This window comes from Melopsittacus undulatus, chromosome 9 (assembly GCF_012275295.1).
Source record: "Melopsittacus undulatus isolate bMelUnd1 chromosome 9, bMelUnd1.mat.Z, whole genome shotgun sequence".
Taxonomy (NCBI): domain Eukaryota; kingdom Metazoa; phylum Chordata; class Aves; order Psittaciformes; family Psittaculidae; genus Melopsittacus; species Melopsittacus undulatus.
The window spans coordinates 19,639,820-19,664,624 of NC_047535.1; the positions used below are offsets into that span (position 1 = coordinate 19,639,820).

Genomic DNA, 24,805 nt, shown 5'->3' on the forward strand with positions numbered 1-24,805 from the left:
TAGGAAACCTATCAGAAATCTTGCTAAAGCTTCTCAAGTAGTAAAAGGCATGCAATAAGGTTTAGGTTTAGCAACATTAGGACCAAAGCTAGTATTTAATCTGCTGTTCATGTCAGATTACACAGCTCCATATGTATCCACAAACAGCAACAGATTTTATTTCCTATTTTCAGTGACAAAAAAAAGAAAGCCCAACTTTGAAATAATTTCCTTTTTGCTAACAGCCCACAATTGTCTTGTGGATTATCTTAAAACAACAGATTTTTGCCACTTACTTCACAGGTCAAAAGATTTGCAATATCAGGTCAAAACTTATGAGCACATGTGCCTTCAACACTTAGTTTTACAAATGGTGAACAGTGGGGCTTTGTGGATATATACTAGTGATGAACTTTCAACCATGTATTATCTCTCAGCTTTCAGAAAGTACTTGAATTAATTTAAATTAAAAATACTTCAGAAAATATCTTTAGAACAGAACTTCAATGTGGGTCACTGTTAAAGGGAAGAAGAATCTATTCCAAAGAAAAATCATTTGCAAGACACACTGGTTTAACAGTTATGAGTTTTTTTCAATATTGACAAAAGCAATCTACATGATATGAGAATAGAATTTTAATGGTATTTTATATTGTGCTCCTCCTGCTTTTTCTCACTCTTTCCAAAATATGAATTAATGTAGCAGAAAATAAAACCTTTAGAGTTAATAGCTATATTTCTGTAATATACAGAATGGTTGTATCTTCTTGATGTTAGCAATCAAAATGCTAAAATAACGTACAGTACAGGGAGAACTTAGCTGACTCCACCTCTTTTTCTAACTCCTACTGGCAGGAGCAGGAACGATGTATTGGCATTTGTTCTGCCTTGTCTCTGAACCCGACATGCCATCAGCAATGAAAAGTGGGAAATTTAAAATAAACTTGTCCTGGGGTGTAGCAGCAGTTACTTGTTGCATGGATGAGCAAAAAAGGCTACAGAGCACTAGAACACTGAAACAACTGAATAGTAATTTCTGTATAGTACGTTTTCTTTAACTTCTCCAACATACCTCATGTAGACAGGTGTACTGCACATGGTAGGGAGCAACCTTCTCCTCTCCTTTTATTTCAACATTGATTTTCAGTCTAATGGCACCAGAGACAGCTGATTTATCTGTTCGTTTTTCTGAAAAGCAAAAAAATAATGTATTAGTAACTAACAAGAATACATATATGTCATGTGAAAAGCTTTCAATAAATTTTTCTAACTTAATAAGAATGTTTTCTTTTAAGTCAGAAATTCCTGCTGTTGAGAATAAGATTTTTTTTTACTACCTCACACATGGTTCAGGTCATGAAGCAGAATCCCAAACTCTAAAGTAAAGAATTTCATTTTATCTGCCAAATTCCAACCAGCCTGCACAGAACTTTATTTAACAATTTTCCCCTTTCAATAGGAATTATTTCAATTTTCTAACCCGTATCTGTACTAATTATTATTTTCACTATTGATATTTTTCTTTAGTTATAAAGACTTTAGCCACAACCTGAACTATGCCTGAGTAAGGTGGATTGACCCTTCCTGGATATATTGAAAAAATCAGTAAGAATCATACCTAAATTATACCATACATCCATTTCTCCACTCAGTGTTCTTACTTCAATGATTGTTTGCCCGAGGAAGTCATCTGATTCCTTTTTGAAATGTTGTTTTACTCTAGATTTTATGTCATCATCTTCATCCCATACTCTCACTTTTATTCTATCTGTAGAATTATGGCATTCACTGTAAAAATAATAAATACAAAATGTAAATGTTACATAAGCTATATACATTTGTACTTCTGTCTAATTCACTGTCCTAAATTTCCATACACTTGCTTAAATGCATAAAGTGACAGAATAAAAACAACCTGAAACATTCAGTGGAATGAAAGGCCACACCACATTGCCAGGAACAAAACTAAATTACTATATATATAAAAGAGAAATTATATGTATGAATTATATACACATATGGATTGTATTTTGGAATGCTATGAACTTTTCATTAGAATTATTATTAATTTACAATGTGTACTTCTCAGTGTTATTATTTAACAAATATCTTGGAAAGGTACAGTTAAATCAGTTTTTTCTTTATTTAGAAATGCTATGTAGTACACACAGTAGACCATAAAAGTAATAGCCTAGAATATTATAATAGAAAAAGTGAGAAAACCTTAAATAATATTTCCAGTATGTGGCAGGAAGTTTGGAAACCAAAACCAAAAACCAAATAAAAAAAATCCCCCAAGAACTATGAACAAACAAGATTAGGCAGGCAATCAGAAAAATGTAGAGAAATAAGTACCTGGTTTGCCTTTTTTTTGAAGAGGTATTACTTTCCTCCAAGATTCCCATTCCCTGGTAAAGAGCAGGAGTAGGAAGAGACCACATATACTAAAAAATTCCCCACAAGTTTAAGTGGCTTACTAACCCCTCATGAGTTCAATGGATTTGAGAAACTACTGGTTGTATGAGAGTGAGGTGGCTTCACTTGCAATCTGCAGAGTTCCCAGTAGATAAACTTTGTACTTCCAGGTCCTACATATATCCATATGCATTTTTACTTCCATATCCTGCATATATTCACACAGAAATGGAAAAGAAACGCTACTGCTGAATATTCCTATAAGCCACAATGAGGAATGTTTACTGTTGGCCAGGTTGGCTTTCATGACTTCACTGGAATATCCTAACATTGACTCTAGAAGTTTGCAGTGGTGAAAAGACTTTCTGATGACATTTAATGGTTAGTACAGATCTGGCATCAGTAATAAGCCATGTCATCCTCATTCATTCATACTAATAGGGTTTTTTAATATATTTGTTTATAACAACAAAATATTTTAATTAGTAATAATCTTTGATTATTTGTAAATATACCTTTTAAAGTGTATCAGCAAATTTTCATCTTCAGCAAGGTCTTAGTATGACACTAGATTCTGAGTTTTTACTTGAATTCTATTCCAAGCACTATCAGTGCTCGGTGATCTGTCTCAGCATTTCCAGCATTAAAACAATAGTACTGTAACTTATCTCCCAAGTGGCACCCCTCAGGGGTGTTCTAGGAATTAATTAGTGGTGGTGATGAGTTTTGGAAGTATAAAGTGCTTCAAATGGTACTATTACTGTCAAAGCAAATTGGCCACTAAAAATGGCATACACAGCTTTTATTTTGCCTCACTGTGACATCATTCACTATCACAGAAATGCTTGTGTCCAAATTTTAACACTGCAGATATCTTTGGTAATTAAAAACAACATTGTTCTGTGATTAGCAAAACTAATGAAGCCTAGTTTCCTTCTGTCTTATGACTGGCTTCCCTGGCATCTAACAAACTGCAAACACCTACTCAAACTTCTCCCATAATAGAGATTTTCCTAAATTACCCCTTTATATGGGCTATCTTGTCTCTATCATGGGGTGAGCTGAAATTGAGGAAACTGTTAGGATCTCATCTCTGTCTGACCACCTATTTTCATAGAACATGATGGACATAGTTAGGCAACCTGTGAATTTTCTCTGACTGACCACAAAATTAAAAAGCCATTGGCCAGGATACATAAAATACAGGAAGATACAAAATGGATCAAATAAACACCCTTTGTGTTAAAAACCTAGGCTAAACCCTTTGATTTTCCTCATACACAGCCCTGAATTATTGCCTAAGATTGCTAGAATCCTGATCTGCATTTAACTGTGCACCTAATAGAAATAGTAAACAGAGGATTTCTACAGTGGCATAGGCAGACCTGTCACTGATGTGCACTTAGTGACCCTCGTCACTGTATCTGTAGATACATTAGTATCTAATCAGTATGTAATCGCCATTTGTAGAAATCTTGTTACTGTTTTGCTTCTCAGGGAGATACACTTCAGTGCAAACACTCTATTTTTATTCTCCTGAGACACCACCAGTTTTCCTCAGATGTACACTTGGCTGATTAAGGGACAGTTATTCAGATGGTCAGGAAAACTGCACTTTTCCCTGATATCCTCTTTTGTTTCTTCCACATCCTGCTCTCCTTTAACCTTAGGTCAGTAAAACATGGTGAGACCTGTCACAACTGATGGGTTTACTCCCACGCTCATCTGTATGTCTAAACCTTTAGCACAGAGTCAGCTCTGCTACATATATGCAATGCTCCCATGCAAGACTCCACAACTATCATAGATCTGTGATGCAAAAACGGAAAGCTGGATGAACACGTATTTCTACTGGCCTGCCCTGTGGAAGGGAGAACTACTGTGAAAGTTACTGAGTTGTCTCTGTATTCTACTTACCTGCCTGCCTCTCAATAACAGCACTACATAATGAGATGCACATTCTGCTTTTGTCACTGGTAAAATCGCTGCAGAAGCTTTGTGGTTTTGCAGAAAGCATTGGGTGGGATTCCTACTTCCTACTGTCCAGGAAAACCAGCCCACCGAGATCAAGGCAAACCACATAGACTATTTTCACTGTGCCTCTTTTGGCCACTCCATTTTACATGCTCAGTAAAAATATTTAGGAAGGTGTGAAACAGAAAAGTGAGAAGTGATTTACTCTTTAGCACACAGAGAATGAAGATACTGATGATTTTGAAAGCTGGAACAATTTCAGTATATTTGGAGATGTTAAACAGAAAACATAGTTTTGATAATTAATAAAACGTCTGGTGATGCTGCATCACTCCTACATTTACAGAATGAAATACATTTACATAGACATGAAATAATCCTCACAGCATTCCTGCATGTTTGCATGGCTACAGTTATAAAAAAAGTAATAATAAACTATCTTTACTACAGTAGCTCAATGTAAATTCAGTATTAGGTGCATTGACACAACCTGACTGTACACCTCATCTAAGAGATCTCTACCCAGTGCTGAAACAACAACTAACTGATATTATGCTACTTTCACTAAAGAAATAAATGAATGGAGAAGCTGGTAAAGAATATGTGGAGACTAATTCCCCACTCTGCCAAAAAGAAACCCATTCATCATGATAGTATTGTTTCCTTGTAGTCTTCAGTAAAAACTCTTACATCCACTAACAAATCTGCATTCTTTGATTAGTTAAAGTGGAGATTTTTTTCTCCTACTACTTTAAAAAACTGTTACTTCGAGAGCTTAAAGAAAGTAACTTTTTCAATAAACTATTTTGGTGAAATTCTGTAAGCAATCAGCACTCAAATTCTCTTATGCCTGAGATGTAGAAAATTACTGCGGAGCCTTTGTAACAGCTTTGCCTGCAGTTTTGCATATTTTGTAGCAAGTAATTCTGGTTGTTGATGGATAAACCTGAGGATCTAATTTATTTTCAACAGCGTGCTTCAGCTGAAGACTGCCAGCCTATCTCGGAGCACCTGCTGAAGAATCACTGTGGTCTCTGGTAATTGAAGTACACAATCTCCTTTTTTCTGCTGTTTTTTGTTTCCAGTTTCTTTCTCTGGTAGCTGCTATTACTTTTTATCCTGTTTCAAAAATACCTGAATTCTTTCCAAACATACATTCATTAAGACATGTAAAGAAAACACCATATATACCAGTTCGTGATACTAACCACAGATAAACTTAGTATTCATATTGTTATTTCAGATGGATATTGCTTTAGTTGTAGACCATTATATGTACCTTAGATCTCTTCTACAAACTAAAGGAATAGATTTTGGAAGATGATATTTTGCTCTTTTAAGTGCTATATTCACTTAGTGCCTTGACACTGACTTAATTGCAAAACAGATAAAAACACAATGCCACTTGGAAAACAAAAAACCACCAAACAAAACAGAAGATCACATGCTAAATGAGAGATCATTGTTCTTGTGAAACCCCCTCATGAACAAGCCTAAGGAATACATTTTGCATAGCAGGTAACGTATATAAAGTAATCAGAGAGTTGAACCTTGCCAAACTCCTACCCAGTTTTGTTCCCTTATACTAAAATATTTTTGATGCCATATTGTCTGTTGTAGGGAATGGAAGGTCATAACACAGATATTACCCTAAAAGTATACAGAAACCACATGGTCACAGAAGACAGTAGTAGAATAAAGATCAGGAAGCTATTTACTGCTAATGTTACCCTCAAGTTTATGATTATTGCCATTAATGCAACCCTTACACTACTTGTCTCTTCTCTAGTCTGGACAGTCCCAGTTCTTTAACAGAGTGGTCATGAGGCATGCTTTTGATAAACTAGAATGAGACTAATTATGCCTTTTCTTGCATTAGTTTACTCTGTTATAACAAAAAATGAGCAGTATAAAATTAAGCTGGATTGACAACAGTTTGAAAAAAAGACTCAGACTGAATATGCTGTAATGTGAAACTGAAAAACATTACTGCTGAACAAACAATTTATCATTTGAATTTGTTCTCAGAGTCTTGTGTTTTGGGCTGCGGCTGTGAGATACAGTTATGTTAATTAGCAGGGCATCTCTCAGGAACTTGGCTGCTTACTGAAGATTTTTTTGAATGGATAAATCCAGTAAACTAATTTGTGGGTTTCTATTACCTAATTGCTTTTGTGCAGTATAATCCTCTGTTATATACTCTTCCTTATTAAACAATCCTTAAGATGTTTCAACAGTTCTTACAAGACTGTTTAGTTATCACTGGAAACTGGAACACCACGTGGACATTTAGCCAACCATATTGTCTACAGGTACAATCAAGATTATACTTTTTACAAGTCAGCTTAGTTGATCTGTATAAAACAACAGTATGAAAGAACTTTGGCAAGGTCCCCTCATATCTATTTCCTATACATGGCTGATTATAGTAAATATTGCTTTAAATGCATCAGAGAATCAGTTCTTTGCAGTACAAACTGTGTGAGTGGTGCTCTTTAAGTTAGTTTTAAAGTAAGAGCATCCATGCTGGATGGCTGAAATAGCTGCCAGAAATTCTCAGTTCATCAGAAACTCTAGACTGAGACATCCAAAATACAAAGCAGTTGAACAGTTTCTCTGACCAACACAGAAACTTGAACTATCACAGTCTCTAATCTACATTAGTGCTGTTCGGTACCAGGGGATACTTCTCCCCAGTATTATCTGCTGAAATACATAGCAGTACAAATTCTCAGCAACATTCTACATGTTTAACAAACAGTTGGGGGGTTTGTTTGTTTGGTTTACCTGTAAACAATTGAAATCTTCTCTCTATATCATTTTATGTCTGCACTGATATTTTCAGTATATCACCAGGAAATCATCAGGAATGTCATAGATCAGACAAATTCTAACAATATAGTAATGACCATTAAAAAAAAAAACAAACCACCTTTCTCATTGGTCTGATTTAAACAATTAGATCAAATGTTTTCATGCACTGAAAGGAGTAACAGATACCCAATGAAGCTATTGATCAAAGCCATATGGTGGCCTAGTGACAAACAAAATCGAAAGAATATGTAAAATAATCAAGTTATATGAAAGAATTCTATATTAGACAACCATATCTGAGGCATTAATGAGTGGTCAGAGGGAACATTATGCTTGCAAAGTCTGCAAGGCAATTTGGAGGTGTACGCTTCCTAGACAACACTGCCAAAAAAAAGCAGATTTCCATATTTCTGCAATCAACTGTTGAAAATGGCCAAGAAATGAATGAGAGTAGAGTTTTATTGCAGATTTTAAAGTTTGTACAAAGCTGAAAATTGTACAGCCAAAATATGTCTTTCTTGTAACTGAAAATTAAAAAAGCAGGCCCCTTTCCCACATCAGATGCCAAACTCAACCAGAAAAAGGAAGGTGACAGAGAGCTGCAGGACTCTTCCTTTGCTGTCATTGAAAAAGCTCTCATATCACTGATGTATTATTGAAAAAAATAAAACCTGGTCTGTTATCACTGACTTAATAACACCAACAGACAAGATCAAAGCCCTTACCCACCTGTATTACATTAATTAAAGGAGCATCTTCTGTCCTATTTATTTCTCTATCTTGTGTATAAAAAATATATACATTTGAAGGAAAGATGTATTCTTCCTGTGATAGTCTTGGGTTTCCTTGCCGAGATGCATACAGTTGTAAGATCTAATTTGGTTATGGATTATGAGTTCCCATGTTAAATCTATGCCAGTACCCCTTGGTCATTTAACAAAGGGTTACATTATTTTCTGTTAGAAACATTCACTCTCTGCTTACCATTCAATCATATTAGGGTTACGTGTGATCCTGCAAACAGAAACACTGCTCTCACTCTATCTGCTATGACAGAGCAAATGCACAGTGGGGAGCCAATGTTTTTTCCAAGTCTCTGTTTTGGAACAGATGGGGATATTTAAATGCATGTTCTGGTATTATGAGTCAATATATGATTGTGGGATCTTGAGATGTATTTTATTTTTGCAATTTATCATTTAGGATGTATAATGATAATTAGTATTTTATTTTAAATAGGACTATCAAATATCACTAGTAGAGACTAATTTAAATGAAACTTCCTGAGTCAATGGAATAGTTATATTGATCTATTTCCCTTTTAATCTTGTGGTTAAACATTTATAATTTATTCAATATACTTTACAAATTCTCATAGACTTTCAATTGAAATCCAATGCATTAAATAAGGAGATTATTTTAGAAAGCACAAGTGCTACAGAAGTGATTGAAAATGTATTCAGTTCAAAGCAGCTACTCAGGGGATTTATGCTGTAGTAAGGTTTGGGGTTTTTTTATTATTAATGTTATTGCTAGAGCAGCAGATGACAGTAATACTTAATGCTGAGTGAAAAAAAGGTATCATATTTTCACGTTCCAGGGATTTAATGGTAGCCCTGCTCATATCTTTGAGCAAATATATTTAAAACTTCATATCAAATTTACTGAATTGCTCATCCACCTTTTAACACTATCTAACTCATACATTTAAATGCAAGCAAGAAACTAATCTCTTACCTTTGGTTATTCACAGTGATACAATGAGGTATGAAATCTCAACTGTTACTGGAATAATACAAATAACTCAAAAGAAAACACAATCTCTATAGTGATAGCCTGTAAAGTTTCTGAGTGTGTGTTTTCTCTGAATTAACTATTCTAGTATTGGCATTTGAATCTGTGAAAGGAATGGGCATCCACTGTTTAATACAGTTGGAATACCTACTACTTTTCCAGGCAAACAGAAGTGGCATCTGGGTCATACATCTTTCAAAGTCACTAGTGAATCATAACCTCCTCAACAATAAGGTAGCAGATTTTAGTCAGAAGAAACAAAACCATCCAACCAACCAACCCCCCCCAAAACCGCGCAAGTAGATGTGCTACATAAGAAGGTAACCTCTCATGTTACGGCATTGCACCTTCTTGAAGAAAACAGATCTATTTCAAATTGCTGAACCCTAACAAATTGTTTCAATTGTTTACACAGATAGTAATAATGAAAATTAATGTGTTCCTTATAGGAGGAAAGTAAGGTAAGAGAAACTAAACAATATTATGGCTTGAAGACAATTATTTTACATTGTGATGAGTGGTTATTTTGAAGTTGTCTGTTGCACACAGTGACTAAAACTAGAGATTCTGAATAGTAACTGGGCAATCTGCAGTACCCTGAGCTGTTCTGCTACTGCTGTGTAAATTCAGGGTTGCTTAAAAAAAATGACATATCACTTTTATCATCACTGATACAGATTTTCACCAGGGTGTATCAAATTATCATACAGTTTTGAATAGCATTATTAGGCACAAACATATTTGACCTTTATAACATAGTAGTAAGGTTAGATTATTATGTGTCAACAGTCTACATATATTTTCAGTAAAAATGCAAATAATTCTGTTGTATTTAACAAACACTGAAGTTGTATATCCTTATTTATTATAATTTCTTCTTTTCATAATTTACTATACTACCATTTTCACACATCTTCCATAAAATACCTACTAACTTCATGTGATAACACTGTGGTAGGTGCTCTCAAGGTAGACTGGAACTTTTCTGAACAATTTAAAAGATCTCACTAAATAAACAGTTCTCTTTCACTTAAACATTTTCAAAGGAAATCTAGGGTTTATATTAGCTGTTCAGAAACTTTAACTGACTTTAGTAATAGTAGTTAAGGGCACATCATATACTTGAGCACCTGGTAATCAAGCTGAATAAAGAGTAAGTGCTGAAATACTTTTGTTACCTATAGAGGAATAACACTGAGCAAATTGATACTATTATCAGATTGAACACCTCAGTCAGGAATGTATTGTATCCCAAGGCAGTATTTCCAAGAAAGTAACAGTACAGTTCCTGTGAGCTGGAATTTCTTGTACTGTAACATGTGTTTCTGAAAGAAGTTCCAGGAACATTGCCAGAAGTTGAACTGGCATGAAATCATACTCAAACTGTAGTCAGTGTATTAGAGACTTAAACATCTGCTTTGCAGTCAGAATTGAATTTCTGTGATATGCTGACAACAAACTATGCCATATTCAGTTCACAGGCTGTGGCCAAAGAAAGAAGTCAGGAGAATCATACTCTCCACAGACTTCTGGACAGCTGTTGGTCATGGAAAGATTAGACACACAGCCCAGAGCCTAAAGCATACCAGTTACTATCACATTCCCCAGTTTCATCTAAGAAAGTCATACTGAATGAAAATGCATTTACTTTGCATGGCGAGTATCAGAGACTCTTACCAAAAGTTTGCACTATAAATGCTTTCCTGTAAGGTTTGAGTATGAAAACTATTATTGAAATTCCTTAAAAAAAGAAAATAAATACCACCAACAGATGCCCCAAAAGACATAATTATGAGCTGTATGATTACTATATCATAAACTCACTTCTTCAGAAGTTATTTATTATTGCTACAAACATGCATAATATAGACAACAAATATTTTCCAATTGAGTAATTATTTTACTTGGTAGCACTATGTTACTTAAATGGAAATTCACAAACCAAGGAACTATATCTTCTATACTTACAAGTAGAATTTTTCATCCCATACTGGATTCAGGTTTCCAAAAATAGTTTTTGTTCTCCGCTTGGTTTTGCCAACTTGCACAGTAACATATGGGTCACTTGAGCCAGTTTTGTCCTTAGCCTGTAAGCCCTGAGCACAAAGAACTGCAACAAAAGGAAAGAAATATGCTTTGGACCTCATAGCCTTCATTGCCAAGAAATAAATGAGACACTAACAACAGCAATAAGAAACAAAACCCTCAAACTGAGGTCTCCTAAAACAAAGCTTCCTGATGAAATTTCTCAGCAAATCTAGAGATTGACAAGCCTTGTCTAACTACCCTCTGGACTGTATAAAATCCACAAGTACGGTTTAATAAGGTAATAAATTTAAAGATTCACTACAGAACACAAAACGAATACTTTTTTTTTTTTGCCATGCATAATTTAGATATGCTTCTCAAACTTTTGTTTAGCCAGCACTGAAAGTAATGCAATATTGTTGTATAATTTTGAGTCTAATCATCCTGAAAATTTCCACCCCTCATCCCCAATAAAAGAATCACGATTTTCAAAATTTCTCCAAAGATACAAACTAAAATTTCCAAAATAATACCTCCCATTGGCAAAAATCTGCACTGTGGATTATGAAACTAAACATGAGAGGCACGGTTATGACTTTGTAATTCCTATTCTATCACAGACAAGGTGACAGTTCAGATCAATTATCATTAGCTGCTTGTGTATTTGTTAGCCTGACAGTTAATGTGGGTGTATACTTACTGTATGTGCATTTTGTGGAAAACAAAAATACACACAACTTGATTTTCCGTTATAATTCATAAAACGAGAAATCTCAGCAGAAAGGAGAGCTATCAAGTAGCAGCCTTCCAAACCCAGACAACTGCAGCTAAAATACATCCATGGCTCCCAGCATCAGCAGAGCTTGGTTTTATTTTTTTGCATGTATTTTAATTGTCTCGGTGGCAACATTTAGTTAAAATTCTGTAATGCCAATCATTCTGGATAATGAAGCTCCCCCAGTGTGCTCAGAAAAAATGATTATATAACAATGGTACCTTCTTAGCAGATCAGCTCTCATTCTTGAAAAGACTAACATTTTAGGAATAAGCTGCAACATATTTTGTCTTTCCTGTTCACTGCAAATCCAAAGGGAAACTTTTAGAAGGAAAGGAAATATTCCTCTCCTATTTACAGGAGAATTAAGTGCCATTGTCTTCCAGAATTGCTAACTATTATACTGGTCTGAAAACAAGGCAGCCTTGAGTATCCTTTCAAGGCAGAACTAAAAGTAAGAATGAATTAACTATTTTCCCTGATGTATCCCTCCATATCCCCTGTTCTTGGTGGCAGTCCTAAAACTCAACAGCTATTCTTTGTGTTTCACACACTGTCCCACAACCTTCAGAAAGTCCTCCCTTTTTTCTAATCCATCTAACTCACAATCTCAGATTTTCTCCTGATTTCTCCTGGAACATGTTTGCTATTCTCAGCTCTGTGTATGCTTTACATATTGCCCGAAGTGTGACTGGGCTTTAGTTGGACTACAGAGCCATGCATAACTAATAACACACCTACCAACTCTCACAGAATAATTCTTTCATGGTTCACTTAACAGATGCTTTTCTCCTTTCCCTCCTGAATGCCAGCTTTAAATTTCAGCACTGCAAATGGCCATTTCATCTCTCAATGACCCTTCCTTGATATATTATAAAAGTGCCACAGAGTGGAAAAGTACTATGGTAAAAATTTTGGAGCACACAACCCAAATACATTTATAAATTATATACGTCTGTCGTGGTTTAAACCAAGTCCCCTAACTCCCGGAGAGTTAGGAAGGAGAATCCAAAGAATGTAGCCCCCACGGATTGAGATAAGAACAGTTTAATTGCTAAGGCATAACACAAAACCCCTACTGCCATTTACTACTACAAATGATAATGATACAGCAAACAGCAAGTGAAAAGAATACAACACCCCACCAGCCACTGACCCATAACTCACTCCACCCTGCCTGGCCGAGCACCGCGTGCTCCCTCCTCCATTTTCCTCTAGAGCTCTACCCTCCAGCTTTCTCTTTCCCAGTATGCATCCTGGGCATCACGTGCTATGGTATGGAATACCTCATTGTCTAGCCTGGGTCAGGTGTCCTGTCTCTCCTTCCTCCCGGCCTCCCCTCCTCCACCTGGCTGGAAAAAAACCTTGAACAAAAACACCCTCAAAACATGCTCAAACCATGACAACGTCATAAATGTACCACTGTACCAATAAATTATGTACGCTGTAAAACATATACAATATCGGAAATGAAAAGAAAAAAAGAGAATTTCATTTTTACATAAAGAAACCCCCTTTTGGCCCTCACACAAAAGAATATTATTATTATATTTAGTGAGAAAAAAGTGATTGACTGTGCTTAGTTTTGAAAATATTGTTTTAACACTTTGTGACACAGTGATTTGAAGATGTGGGTCTACGTCCAGTCTATTTTTGTTCTCAGGTATAACAGCTGCCTTAGCTGAAAAAGATACCTTAACAAAAACATGTAGATCCAAATGGCTGCAGTTACTAAATCACAGCTGTCATTTTTTAATCCCATTAAACGACAATGCAAAGATTTTTGTTGCAATTCAGCTTGTAAATTTCCATCTCTCTTGATGTTCTTGCAAACTAATTGCAAGGTGTTTCAACAAACAGGTTCAAACCCCACTGGAACTCCTCATTTGGAAGTCTTTTTAAAAAGGTGGAAAATTCAATTTCCAAGTTTTTTAAGTGTACAGATTAGAGTTTTTTGTAGGTGACACACACTGGTTTTAGCAGCAAAACCATATAACAATGGAAACACTTCCAAACATTCATTTTCAGCAAACAAAGAATGGATGATGAGTTTCAAATAAATGGGGTTTGAAATTGTAAGATGCAGTGTTCTTAGCATCAGAGTAATTAAATACCCAGAAACGAAATCGTGAACTCTTGCAGTTGGTGGTAAAAAGCTCAGCACTGGCACAGAATACATTGTTAGGACAAAGAGGAGACAAGAAGACTATTTATCTTCCTTCCTAGAGCAGTGGAATATAAAGTAGTTTTGCCAGCAGCTGTAACTTAAAACTCTTCCAGCTAGCATGCTATAAATTCAACCATTTATGGATGCACCAAGTACGCAACTGAACACAGTTCCAGGTCTAATAATAATAAATTTTATTCCCGAATCAGGAGACTAGGAAAGAAAGGACTCTTAGAGCAAACAGTTCAGAAGAAAATTTACCTGTGATTGTTATTTTTGCTGACCACTTGGATGTTCCATCCAAAACACTCTGTTTTGCTGCTTTTGTATATTCTACAAAGTCTTCTTTGGAAATATTAAACATCTCCTGGATCACTTCAAACACCTCTGGTCTATTTTTTTCTCTGATCTTCATTCTTTCCTTCATAGCACTGATAATGTTCTGTGTTTTATCTTCTGCACCATGTTTGGAACTCTTCTCAGCAGCTCCTGAAATAAGAGAAGAGGTCAAAACTTTTTTACAAGAATTGTTATCTTAGCTCTTCTTTAATTCTCCAGACAATTGCTAGTACTGCAGTACTCAAAGATGTGTGCTTTATCTGGATGGTATCAATCCTCTTATATTTATTCTTTGCAATACTTAAAATTAACATGACATGTTAATATTCAACTTCAATAAAGTATGTTTTATACCTAGAAAAATTAGTTGAATCAGTATTATTCAGTGCTGACCTGCACTGTGAAAACAACCAAACATGCAAGCAACTTTTCCTAAATAATTATGCATACTGACTCCTCCAGAAGGCTGTGTAAAAGTGTGCAGTATCTAGGTCTGTCTGCTCTGCCTCTTACTTGTTACTAACTAAGATTCAGTAAAACATATATGAATAATTCTTAAAAAAATTTTTAATTTCCTTTCTAAGTCAGCATAATGTAACAATATTTTAATTCCTTTTTCTCCGTTTGGAGGAGGATGATACAAGAAACTGTATTTGTCTTGTTAGAACAAAAAACTCCCCCAAGTTAACAGAAACAGTATTTAAACAAGATAATATTTCCACTGCATTTTTTTAAGAGAAGTTTTAGTTTGACAATAAAGACATTAATCTAGACACCTGGTATGCTCTCCCACAGTGGAAATCTAATGAACAAGAGAAAGAAATAGACATAGCAACTTTCTTGACTGTTTCCAGATACATCTCAATATTTGCTGATGATGCCTGACTCATGGAAAGCTTTTCAGTCCTTCCAGGAACAGTGTTAATAAAAAGTTAATGACCACATAAATCCATTTAACAAAGCACTCAAAATCTATTGAATGTAAGCATTCCCTGGATTTAAGCATTTATATTAATTTGGGACTATCCTAACTGTAACACTAACTTGACCTCCTCAGTCTGGATCACTAGTGCACTCCATCCCTTCATGCATCATGCATCAACATTGCATGCATCATGCATTCAACATCATGCATCAACAAAGGAGAGCTTCACAAAGCTCAGCGTTAGGAGTGGAGTCTTCTGATGGCTATTAAAGCCACTCTTCCATGCTCTGCTTACCAAAGTGTAGACATGTACTTAGCTTTGTACTCTGGTTGCAGCTGTACAGATTTAAGGGAGTGCTTTTCCAAGAATTCTAACACTGGAACCATACAGGGAATTTCTGCAAGCAATATTGCACCAGACCCGTGCTTGTGTGATATTAAACTTAAGGGTCTAACTTATAAATTAAGTCAAAAAACAAAGAAAATACTCAGGTGGTTTGCTGATTTATCTGGGACATATTAGATGTTTTATTCAGTTTTTCCCAGAACTCTGGAGAGATTTCTCTCTAAAGTTCATAACTGATTTCAGAGGCCCTTTAAAAGCCAAAGTGAAGTTCTCATAAAATGAGGAAATGTTTCTGCTCAATGTCGCTGCTATACATATCATACTGGAATAACCCAAGTGTACTATTGAAAAAAACAAATGTCCATCTTGCAGCAGGGCATGAGAAAAGAATCATCAGTGTGGTTAAAATGGTATTACAAATCTTGGAAGCAAAAAGATTTCTGCAGTGCTAAAGAAGTTATTTCAAGTCTTGACAAGACTGACATATTAAGCAAGATGCAAGAAGACTACAAATTTTGTAATCAATGACACATTAACCACTTGCTACAGGTATTGCTGAATTTTAGCTCATGCTGTTAAACACTACTCAGGGGCTCAGAGCACTGAGTATGACAATCACCATCACACATTGTCGCTGTTATCACAAGCAGCAGTAAGTACTTGGTCCTTCCAAAATGCTGTGAAAACATCACCCAGATAACCATCCTCCATGCCTGGGAGGATCAAAGTATTATTGTTCCCTTTAAATGGGTAGCAAAATTAAGACAAAATTATGTTGAACCACTCACCACACAATTAGAATTGAGTTTTTTCAATAATGATGAGGAGCACAGTTCCTTCTCTACACTACTGTCAAACATCCTTCTCATCTTTTGATGACATTATTTTTGTTGAGGCACTCTCAGCTTGCAACGGCTAAAGAAGATCTTGATAGATCCTGCAAATCTCTTTGAATAGCTAAGTATTATTTTTTTTTTAATGCAGAAGACTAAAGTTCTAGCGATTAACAGTTTTACACACTTGGTAGAAAATGAATTAAATGCTACCATGAAACCAAATATCAGTTAAAAATTCCCTAGGGATTTTATCACAAAATAGAGGATTTCTGAGCTGCCTGGAAAGAGTGACAGGTACTTCTTGCAAGATGCAAGAAAGCAACATTTTTCATTTTCTTGTGTTTTCTGCCCTTACTTTAAAAGTACAAATACAACATCATGATGAAATTATAAACCATGGACACAATCCAAGTGGCAATAAAGTATTCCCTAATTGAAAACCTTGCTGCTTTTTGGGATAGTGCAGATAAAACAGAAATTTGCAGTAAAAAGAGATTTGCTTTAAGTTTTACTGAAAAATCAGAATAGGCTTCTATTTATAATAAATTATTTATTGCAGCTATTTTCACATCCTCTACTGCTGACAGTCTATCAACAGCTCTTTTCATGCAGTATTGATCAGACTAATTAAGACAATATTCTAACTTATATTGCAAAGGAAGTGAACAAGCCCCTTTTACCCTAGGGACTGATACAAATTCAACATGATTAAAATCAATTCTGATTTAATACTACACCTACTATTAGAAAGGGTATCTTGTTGAAGATGAGAGGTCTAATGAAAGTACTACTGATTTTTCTTAAATCTAATTTAGAACAAGCTTTGATATTGATGTTTAAGACCTTGAGTTGTCTACAGTCTACATTAGCAATCATTAAGCATATAAAAAAAGGAAAATTACAGAAGCTTGGAGGGCAATATGTCCTAGTGATTATGAAATGGCCAAAAGGATGACTTCAATAAAAAAAACCCATTGAACCACATTCATTTCACTTTATGATACTGTTAATGTAAGCTTTCTTACAGAACCAACTACACTGCTTAATTCATTCTTTTAGTGAAATGCTAAACATTTTAACTTAAATGAAACAAAGCACATGAAGTTAATTTTCAAAGTAATATAACATTCAAACTTGCTGAACAATTAATCTGTTGCAAAAATATGTGACAGGATTCTCAAAAACATTTGGAAAGTAATGGGAAAATTTGGATCCCTTAGGTGTGTCTGCAGTTTTCCTCCTAGAGGTTTACTCTTTCAAGAATCAGTTGTTCAATGCTTTCAAACTTGACACCATAGATGACTGCCAATCCTACTTGTTTTTAGCAGGCTCTCTCTCAGCATTATCATTTATACATTTGTAAAAATTCTTCCAAGACAATATGGTTCTTTGATCCATTTGTTATGTTTTCTGGGGCTGCTGTTATGGGCCAGTGAACCCCTGGGCTGAGTATTTCTTCAGATAAGTGAAAAGGAAGGTAATAAAGATACTTTTAATCTGTATATATTTTGTAGCTTTTCAGTTTTAGGTTTTAGCCAAGATTCAACTAATACAGGGATGGGTACATCTCTCACGTCACCTCCATGGTTGTGGCACTATGAAAAGCAGCTCAGCTGTTCTGTAGATAACAGAAATTATTTGCACTTACTGAAGAAGCTGCTTACAGATACCTTCTTTACTTGATAGACTTCTGAAAACTCACCACCAACAATCATATTAATGCTGCACAATATACTTTCATAATACTTGATTTTCACAGGAAGCATTCTTTTCTCACTTGTGAAACTATCCTATTTACTGTTTCATATTTTTGTCTATTTTATAGCACATTAATGTGAATACAGTAAGTATTAGGAATATTTTTTATCTATTTTAACATTTTTTGTGTTCTAAATTAAATAAAACAAGGAGGGTTTACGTCATGTAACAAATCTTTCTGGAGGTTGACATTGGCAGGAGAAAGTAAATAATATACTGGTGCTGCCAAAGTTTATTTTGTAAGTGACCAGCAACATTCATTAATTTCCAAGGACAAAACCAAAATTAAAAGTCAATATTTCATGAAGTTTCTGGAAAGCTCCTTAGCCAATCAATACTAACATGCTTTCACTGATTTATGATGATCTGGCTCTTCATTTTGGGGAATATCTGAGCCTACACACAAAACTAAAAGGTGTTAAGTACTGCAAAGCTTTAGCTGTCAGGAAATACTCACTCTGCAGACAGTCAGCATTTAGGAGGTCTTGGCACTTCTCATGGCATTTGACACCACATTCAGTACATCTCATGCCTTGTCTGGCTATGCCCCAAAGTAGACCTTCACATTCATAACAATATGTGGGAGTTGTAGCTGTCCAGACTTCAAAGTTATGAGGTGTAGTTGATGATATTGGATAGATCAAAGCCTGCAGTGTCTTCTTGAAGACATGTATTTTCTGTTGAATAAATAAAAAGATTTAGGTCGAAGTAGTGGTTAATATGAGTGAACTGGAGCTAAAGCATATGCCTTTACATTTAAAATGTTACAAAATATCAGAATATACATAGAAGCATGAACTAATTTGCAAAATACTAATTAACTCATTTTACCTTGTACTTTGAAGATAAAAGATCCCTAGATGACTGTCTAGTTGTACATCTGGCAAACATGTTGGAATTTGTGTGTTTTTTCCACATGAGCTTTAACATTACTGCCACCATTCTGATAGTATAGAAAGCAAGACTGACTTGCTCGGTTAAGCATGTGTTAACACTCCCATAATTTTAATATTCCCCAGTGGTACGTATATGACAAATGCAAGATATTAGCCTATCTAACAACACACTGACATGCTCTTGGTTTTATGTATCTGAGTCTCAACTAAAACATTTGAGATTCTGCTAATAATAAATTGCCCAGGAAAAATATTTTTGTGTGTGTGCCTATCTGCATAACATTGCACAAAACCATCAACTAAAGCATTTCTGCTACCATGGGAAAAAACATATAGCCATAAATCTACTGATTTATAGGTTCAAGCACCACAAATAACAAAACCAAATGTTAAGCAGCTTAGGCTGCAGCAGTTCTTATTAAAGTTCATAGTTATATGCTAAAACCAACATCTCTCCTGTGAAGCCTGGTGAAACAAATGTAGTCAGACTTTTCATAGACATTTTACCCTAGCACCCCTACGAACACTGTAGAAGGAAAAGAAGTTGATATAGTAGGAAAAACTAAAACAAATACAGAATTCTCTCCAGAGTGCTTTCTTAGCCTACTCTAGACAATGAGCCATCTCAGAATTCCCCTGAAAGCAAGCAAAGGTTAGCACTGATCTGATCTAGCAGAGGGACTGGGCTAATTCATGGCCACATAACTCAGCAGACTTTATCTTTGTGCATTTCTCCACCCCCTGCCCCCACATCACAGTCTACCAGCTACAGGTGTCAGAAAGAAAACTTCAAAACCAACCTAAAGGGAAGTTATGCAGCTTGTTGAGAAATCATGTTTCTCAGAAACCACCATCTTTGAAGATTCCTTTGCAGATTACACTCAGTCCTGAGCTGGAGTAGTATCAGTACTATCCTTTTACCCTGTTCAACTTCACTTGGTTTTTCTTTCACAGTATAAATAATTTAAGAATTTTGCCAGTAACTTGTATCTATTCCTGAAATAGCACTAAGTAACAAATGGCACAGCTCAATAGGTCTTGAACTAAACATCTGAGGGTAAATGAAGTTTTAAACTGAAAATTCAGTTGTTAAAGCAAACTAGAATTGTAAAGTAGATTTTTTTTAATATTACTGTCTAGGAGCTTTCATTCCTAATATTATTCCCTGTTTAAATGTATCTATTATTCACAGAGCTCTGGGCATGGCAGTATTTAGCACTATTAATATAAAGGAGGATTATTTAGTTATCTGTTTATCTTCCAAGGTGAAATTTATTTCTGTCATACATGACTACAGATACTTTTTAAATGTCAATAGTGTATTATTTTCACCAACTTGAAGCTCTGTCTCTTTGTTCAGCAAAGCAATTAAATGAACGCTCAACTGAAGTCTTGTGTTTAAGCATCACTGAAGTGAATACTTTGACACTGTTTAAAATATCTTTGGATCACTGCCTGAGAACCTACAAACTCACTGTATCATGAATGGGTTTTATCAGAAGGATAGCAATGTCAGGTGGCACAGCTCAAAGCTCTGGTTTTAATTTTTCTAGTAAGTAGCATTTGATTTTTAACAAAAGACATTACCTCAAAGAATTTCCATACTGAATCTAAACAGCCAAATTACCTGCTTCTGTCAGAGTCACTAATATTCCCTCCAGAAAAAGTTGAAGGAGAATAAAAACCAAAACAGCCTTAATCGGAAGAGTAACTTGCCCAAAGGGACTTTTCTTCCTTAACTTTCCTTGGTGACGGCACTTATTCTGGTTTTGTAGAGAGTACCTGGAGAGTTATTTTATGCCTGAAAACGTCTGCTCTTTTTGTTTTCAAATCTTGCTCTACTAAGTTTTAATAATGCCTTAGGGCATTAAGTTCTGCTGGCTACTTGCAGATCAAGAAGAAAAGTATTACCTTTTATTTGTTTTAGATATCTTGCAAGTAGCTTTACCATTACATTTATCCTGTAGGGAAGAGTACCCACTTCCCTTTAGTATGTTTAGTGAGAGCTGACATAAAACAGGCTTTTCTTATTCACTTCTCCTTTCTACATTTTCTCAAATCAACTTTTATGTATCTAAATTATATTTGTTGTCTGCCTTTGGGCTTATGTTTTTCTTTAAGGATTTCATAACAAATATCTACTTCTGGTACACAATTTTTCATTTTGCCTGGTTGAAGTGGAAGCCAAAGAGTATAATGGCATAAAAATACAGTCAGCTTATTTTCCCTTTCCATTTCTCCTGAACCATAGTTCAGTAGTTTCTCCTGATTGACAGCAAGCATTAGAGAAATGTTTGCCCTCCACTGGGATTTACTGCTGCCTTTTTTCATCTGAACAGTACCACTAAAGTCAGAATGTGAAAATACAAATTATTCTCTTTTCCTGCATTTGTTGGCAATTTACATGGCCAACTAAACTTGCACCTTTAGTCCTCCAAAGTCATAACTTGGTAGTTTCTGCAGGAGGGGAGACAAGTAAATGAATATTTAAACCTGTATTTACTGTCATAAAAGGTAGTAATGCTTATTATAAATGGTTTACTTGTTTGTTTAGCAGACACCTTTGAGTAAAACATATGGAGTATCTTAGGGACTTCTATTGAACTTAGATGGTTTTATAGCAGCCATAATATAAATGGAAAGTCTCTATTTTGCACCACTTACATAGCATAAGTTTGTTCTCTATAATTTTCCTTCAGCCTTTAACTCCTTTTTCACATTCCATAGTTCTCCATTCTATCTACTTTTGTTGTTATTTTGACATAGCAGAACAAAATAACTACTGCTCCTACTGAAAGATCATTTCAAATACCAGCTGTTTCCCATCTCATCAATCCATCCCTGAGCACTACCAAATTGTTCCTTCAGGATAACCGTATAAGCACAGAAAGTTCACAATAAATTAGAGAAGAGGAATGGGCGTGTGTACTTGTGTTATGTGTTTCAGCTCCCAGAATACTTGTCAACATATTTTGCTCTTCCATTTTTTCCACTATCGAGCTTAACAACAGTGTAAGAAAAATTCAATGCTGCTTTTTTTTTTCCAGTGTAGGATGTATTCTAGATGTCAATGTTTTCACTAGCAATATAAGGAACACAAAAGGGGCCTTTACTCCTTCAAATTAGTGCTGTTGCTTAGTTTAGCCACATAAATCTGCTTGCATCACACCAAGTATTGCTGAAGAAGATGGTGTGTGTTGTGTTTTTGTTTAAAACAGATTTCTTTTGCAAAAAGTAAGTGAAATTAATAATGGAAACCGACAACACACGTGTTTTACTAGCTATGAGAATATGACTTTTCAAAATATTCTTCTGGTCACTTGTATGAATGAAATACTTCATCTTGATCCCATGTGTTATTAAAAGAAGTTACATGTACAAAATCACATAATGTCCCAGCCACCCATAAGGACTTGGGAAAAAAATTAATAATCACACAGAAATCTTGCAGAGTCCTGTCATTCTAATTGTACTGATGGTGTGATGAACAGAGAGAGATCCTGAAAGCCTGCAGGTAAAGTGTGGTGCAGCTGGTCAGTTTAAAATAAAGTTTTCCAAAGCAACTGGTTTTTTAAACAAAGGTTTTCTGCTTAGTTTATTCTAACTGTCAGCAGAAGAAAACCTGTTTCTGTCACTGTGGATCAGGCAGCAAATTCTGTTAAGATCCCTGAAAGTTCCTGCAGAATAAACAGGATGCTTATACACTCAGTTTTATCCAGTTTGGAATGTCTAAGGCTGAAATAATTTCTGAAGAACTTTGAACAAAAAATTTCTCTATTATTTAAATTACTTAAACCTGTCATTGAAAACACTTACCATTTCATCATTGTTTATGGAGGTCCGGATGAGCATTGCCATGGAAATACCAGATTTTCGAGCTGCAAGTGTCTGTTTAAGGCAAAATGCAAAACTGTTAAAAATTATACTAATTTCAGTTACTGACTCTAATGGAAGGCAAGTAGTACTTGATTATGCTATTGGATTAAAGCAAAACTGCAGGAGTTACGAAAGCTTTTAATTAATGTTTTCCATCACAAGAACCTTTCAGGTTTCAGTACATAATGCAAGCCCACTTTTCATCACCATCACTGTTTCTTTCAGCAGTGCCTAGTTTAACTGCCATTCCTAATATAAAACCTGGTATTCAGAGGTTTTTTGACTCGTTTTTTTTTAAACCACAGGCTGTCACTGTTTTTCCGCTTTGCCAACCAAATTAATGTGGTACAAGGATAAGTATCCTGCCCTAATTTGGAAGCTGTCTGTGCCTTCAGCAACATGGGAGATCATTTTGTAATAGTCTTATCATTCAAGTTGTCAGTCCAGATATTTTTTTCTTAATTCACTGAGCCTTTTTAAACTGTGTATGTTTATAAAATGCTTTTTGTCTTCAATAAAAAAAGTCTGGGAAACTGAAATGTGATTTTTACCTTAAAAGAAAATATTCATTCAATACTATGTATAGCTATGTAGACAAATACTCCGGTTCTTGGAGAGAGGTAAAAAGGCTCAATCTGTCCTCTTTAGTCCACATGATGTTATGGGTATTACACAAATATTTCCCAGTTCTTAAGACTACATCCTTGGTCGTAGAGACAATATAATTTGCTCTAGCATAGTACACACAAGGGCAATCAAAGTATTTTTAATATACACATTTTATCTTCCATACTGCAATCCCTGCAATTAAATGTGTCCTTGAGAATTAGAGAGCATAATGATCAAAAGGAAAAAGATCCCTGTGGAAAGGAGTTCTGTGTGTTTTCCAAATAATATTTCAATTCTGATTATCACTTCTGCTATCAGCAAGCCTTCTGGCCTGACAGAGACAGGTAAGATTTATTCTACTGTACAAGATATTAACCGTAACACTCCTGTATTACTGCATTTTACCCACAAAATTGGTCTTATGCATCCTTCCCCCTATTCTAAATCATTTCAAGCTTGCCTGTATACTTTTGCTTTATCTCTGATTTCCTGTAATCCAGCATCAGTTTTGTCATGCTTGCTGCCCTCATAGTCTATCACTGTGAGGAGGATCAATTATATCACCCACTAACCATAAATTTGTTGTTGCCTTTGTTGTGAGGATACAGATTTTCACCTTACTGTGAAGTCTGTCTTTGTTGTCCCCCATTACAGAGCTGTTACAGAAAAAGATTCAATGATATTTTGCATATGACATTCTTATTTTTGTGAAATACATATTGGGTCAGAAGTAACTTAGGTTTACATCTGCTGAATCACATCATTAATCTTTGGATAGAGAAACAATTCAAACTTCTTCAGATTTTATAATTTATAACAATGACATTTTAAATGTTGGTGGGTTGGGTTTTGCTTTAATTTATTTAGAGATATTAAGGCTGTTAATATTAATTTTAACCAATCACTTTCCCCTGAGAACATATGCATGCAGTTTTCAGTAAGTTTCCCTTGATACTAATTAAACTTGCAGATAGACACAGAATTATTAATATTGTGAAAACAGTTATGGAGTAGGAAGTCATCCTTGGCACAGAAACATTTGATTTATTGCTGTCCTATTACAGTTACTATGGGATGCAAAGAACCTTCCCCCTTTTATTTTAAACTTTGAGCAGTTTACCAAGTCCATGCCATTAATTTACTCTCAGTTTTCCCACTTTGTTATTAATAAGTAAATAATTCTGCTTCTCTGTGACTGTATTTCCTTCTATTTCTGAGAATGACAAATTCCATTCGTGTGCCCCACTGAGATTAACAAAGTGACAAGAAAGATG

At 35.2% G+C, this 24,805-nt stretch overlaps 1 protein-coding gene across 2 annotated transcripts in view; it reads right to left on the reverse strand.

The window, feature by feature from the left end:
• UNC13C (unc-13 homolog C) overlaps positions 1-24,805 on the reverse strand; it is a 147,300-nt gene that overhangs the window by 76,641 nt on the left and 45,854 nt on the right. For both annotated transcript variants that reach the window (XM_031046129.2, XM_031046130.2), the window contains 6 exons: positions 22,863-22,934; positions 18,608-18,827; positions 14,208-14,435; positions 10,945-11,086; positions 1,598-1,767; positions 1,052-1,167 (listed from right to left, as the gene is read on the reverse strand). In XM_031046129.2, the coding sequence (XP_030901989.1) occupies positions 1,052-1,167; positions 1,598-1,767; positions 10,945-11,086; positions 14,208-14,435; positions 18,608-18,827; positions 22,863-22,934 (948 nt within the window). The remainder of the gene's footprint in view (positions 1-1,051; positions 1,168-1,597; positions 1,768-10,944; positions 11,087-14,207; positions 14,436-18,607; positions 18,828-22,862; positions 22,935-24,805) is intronic.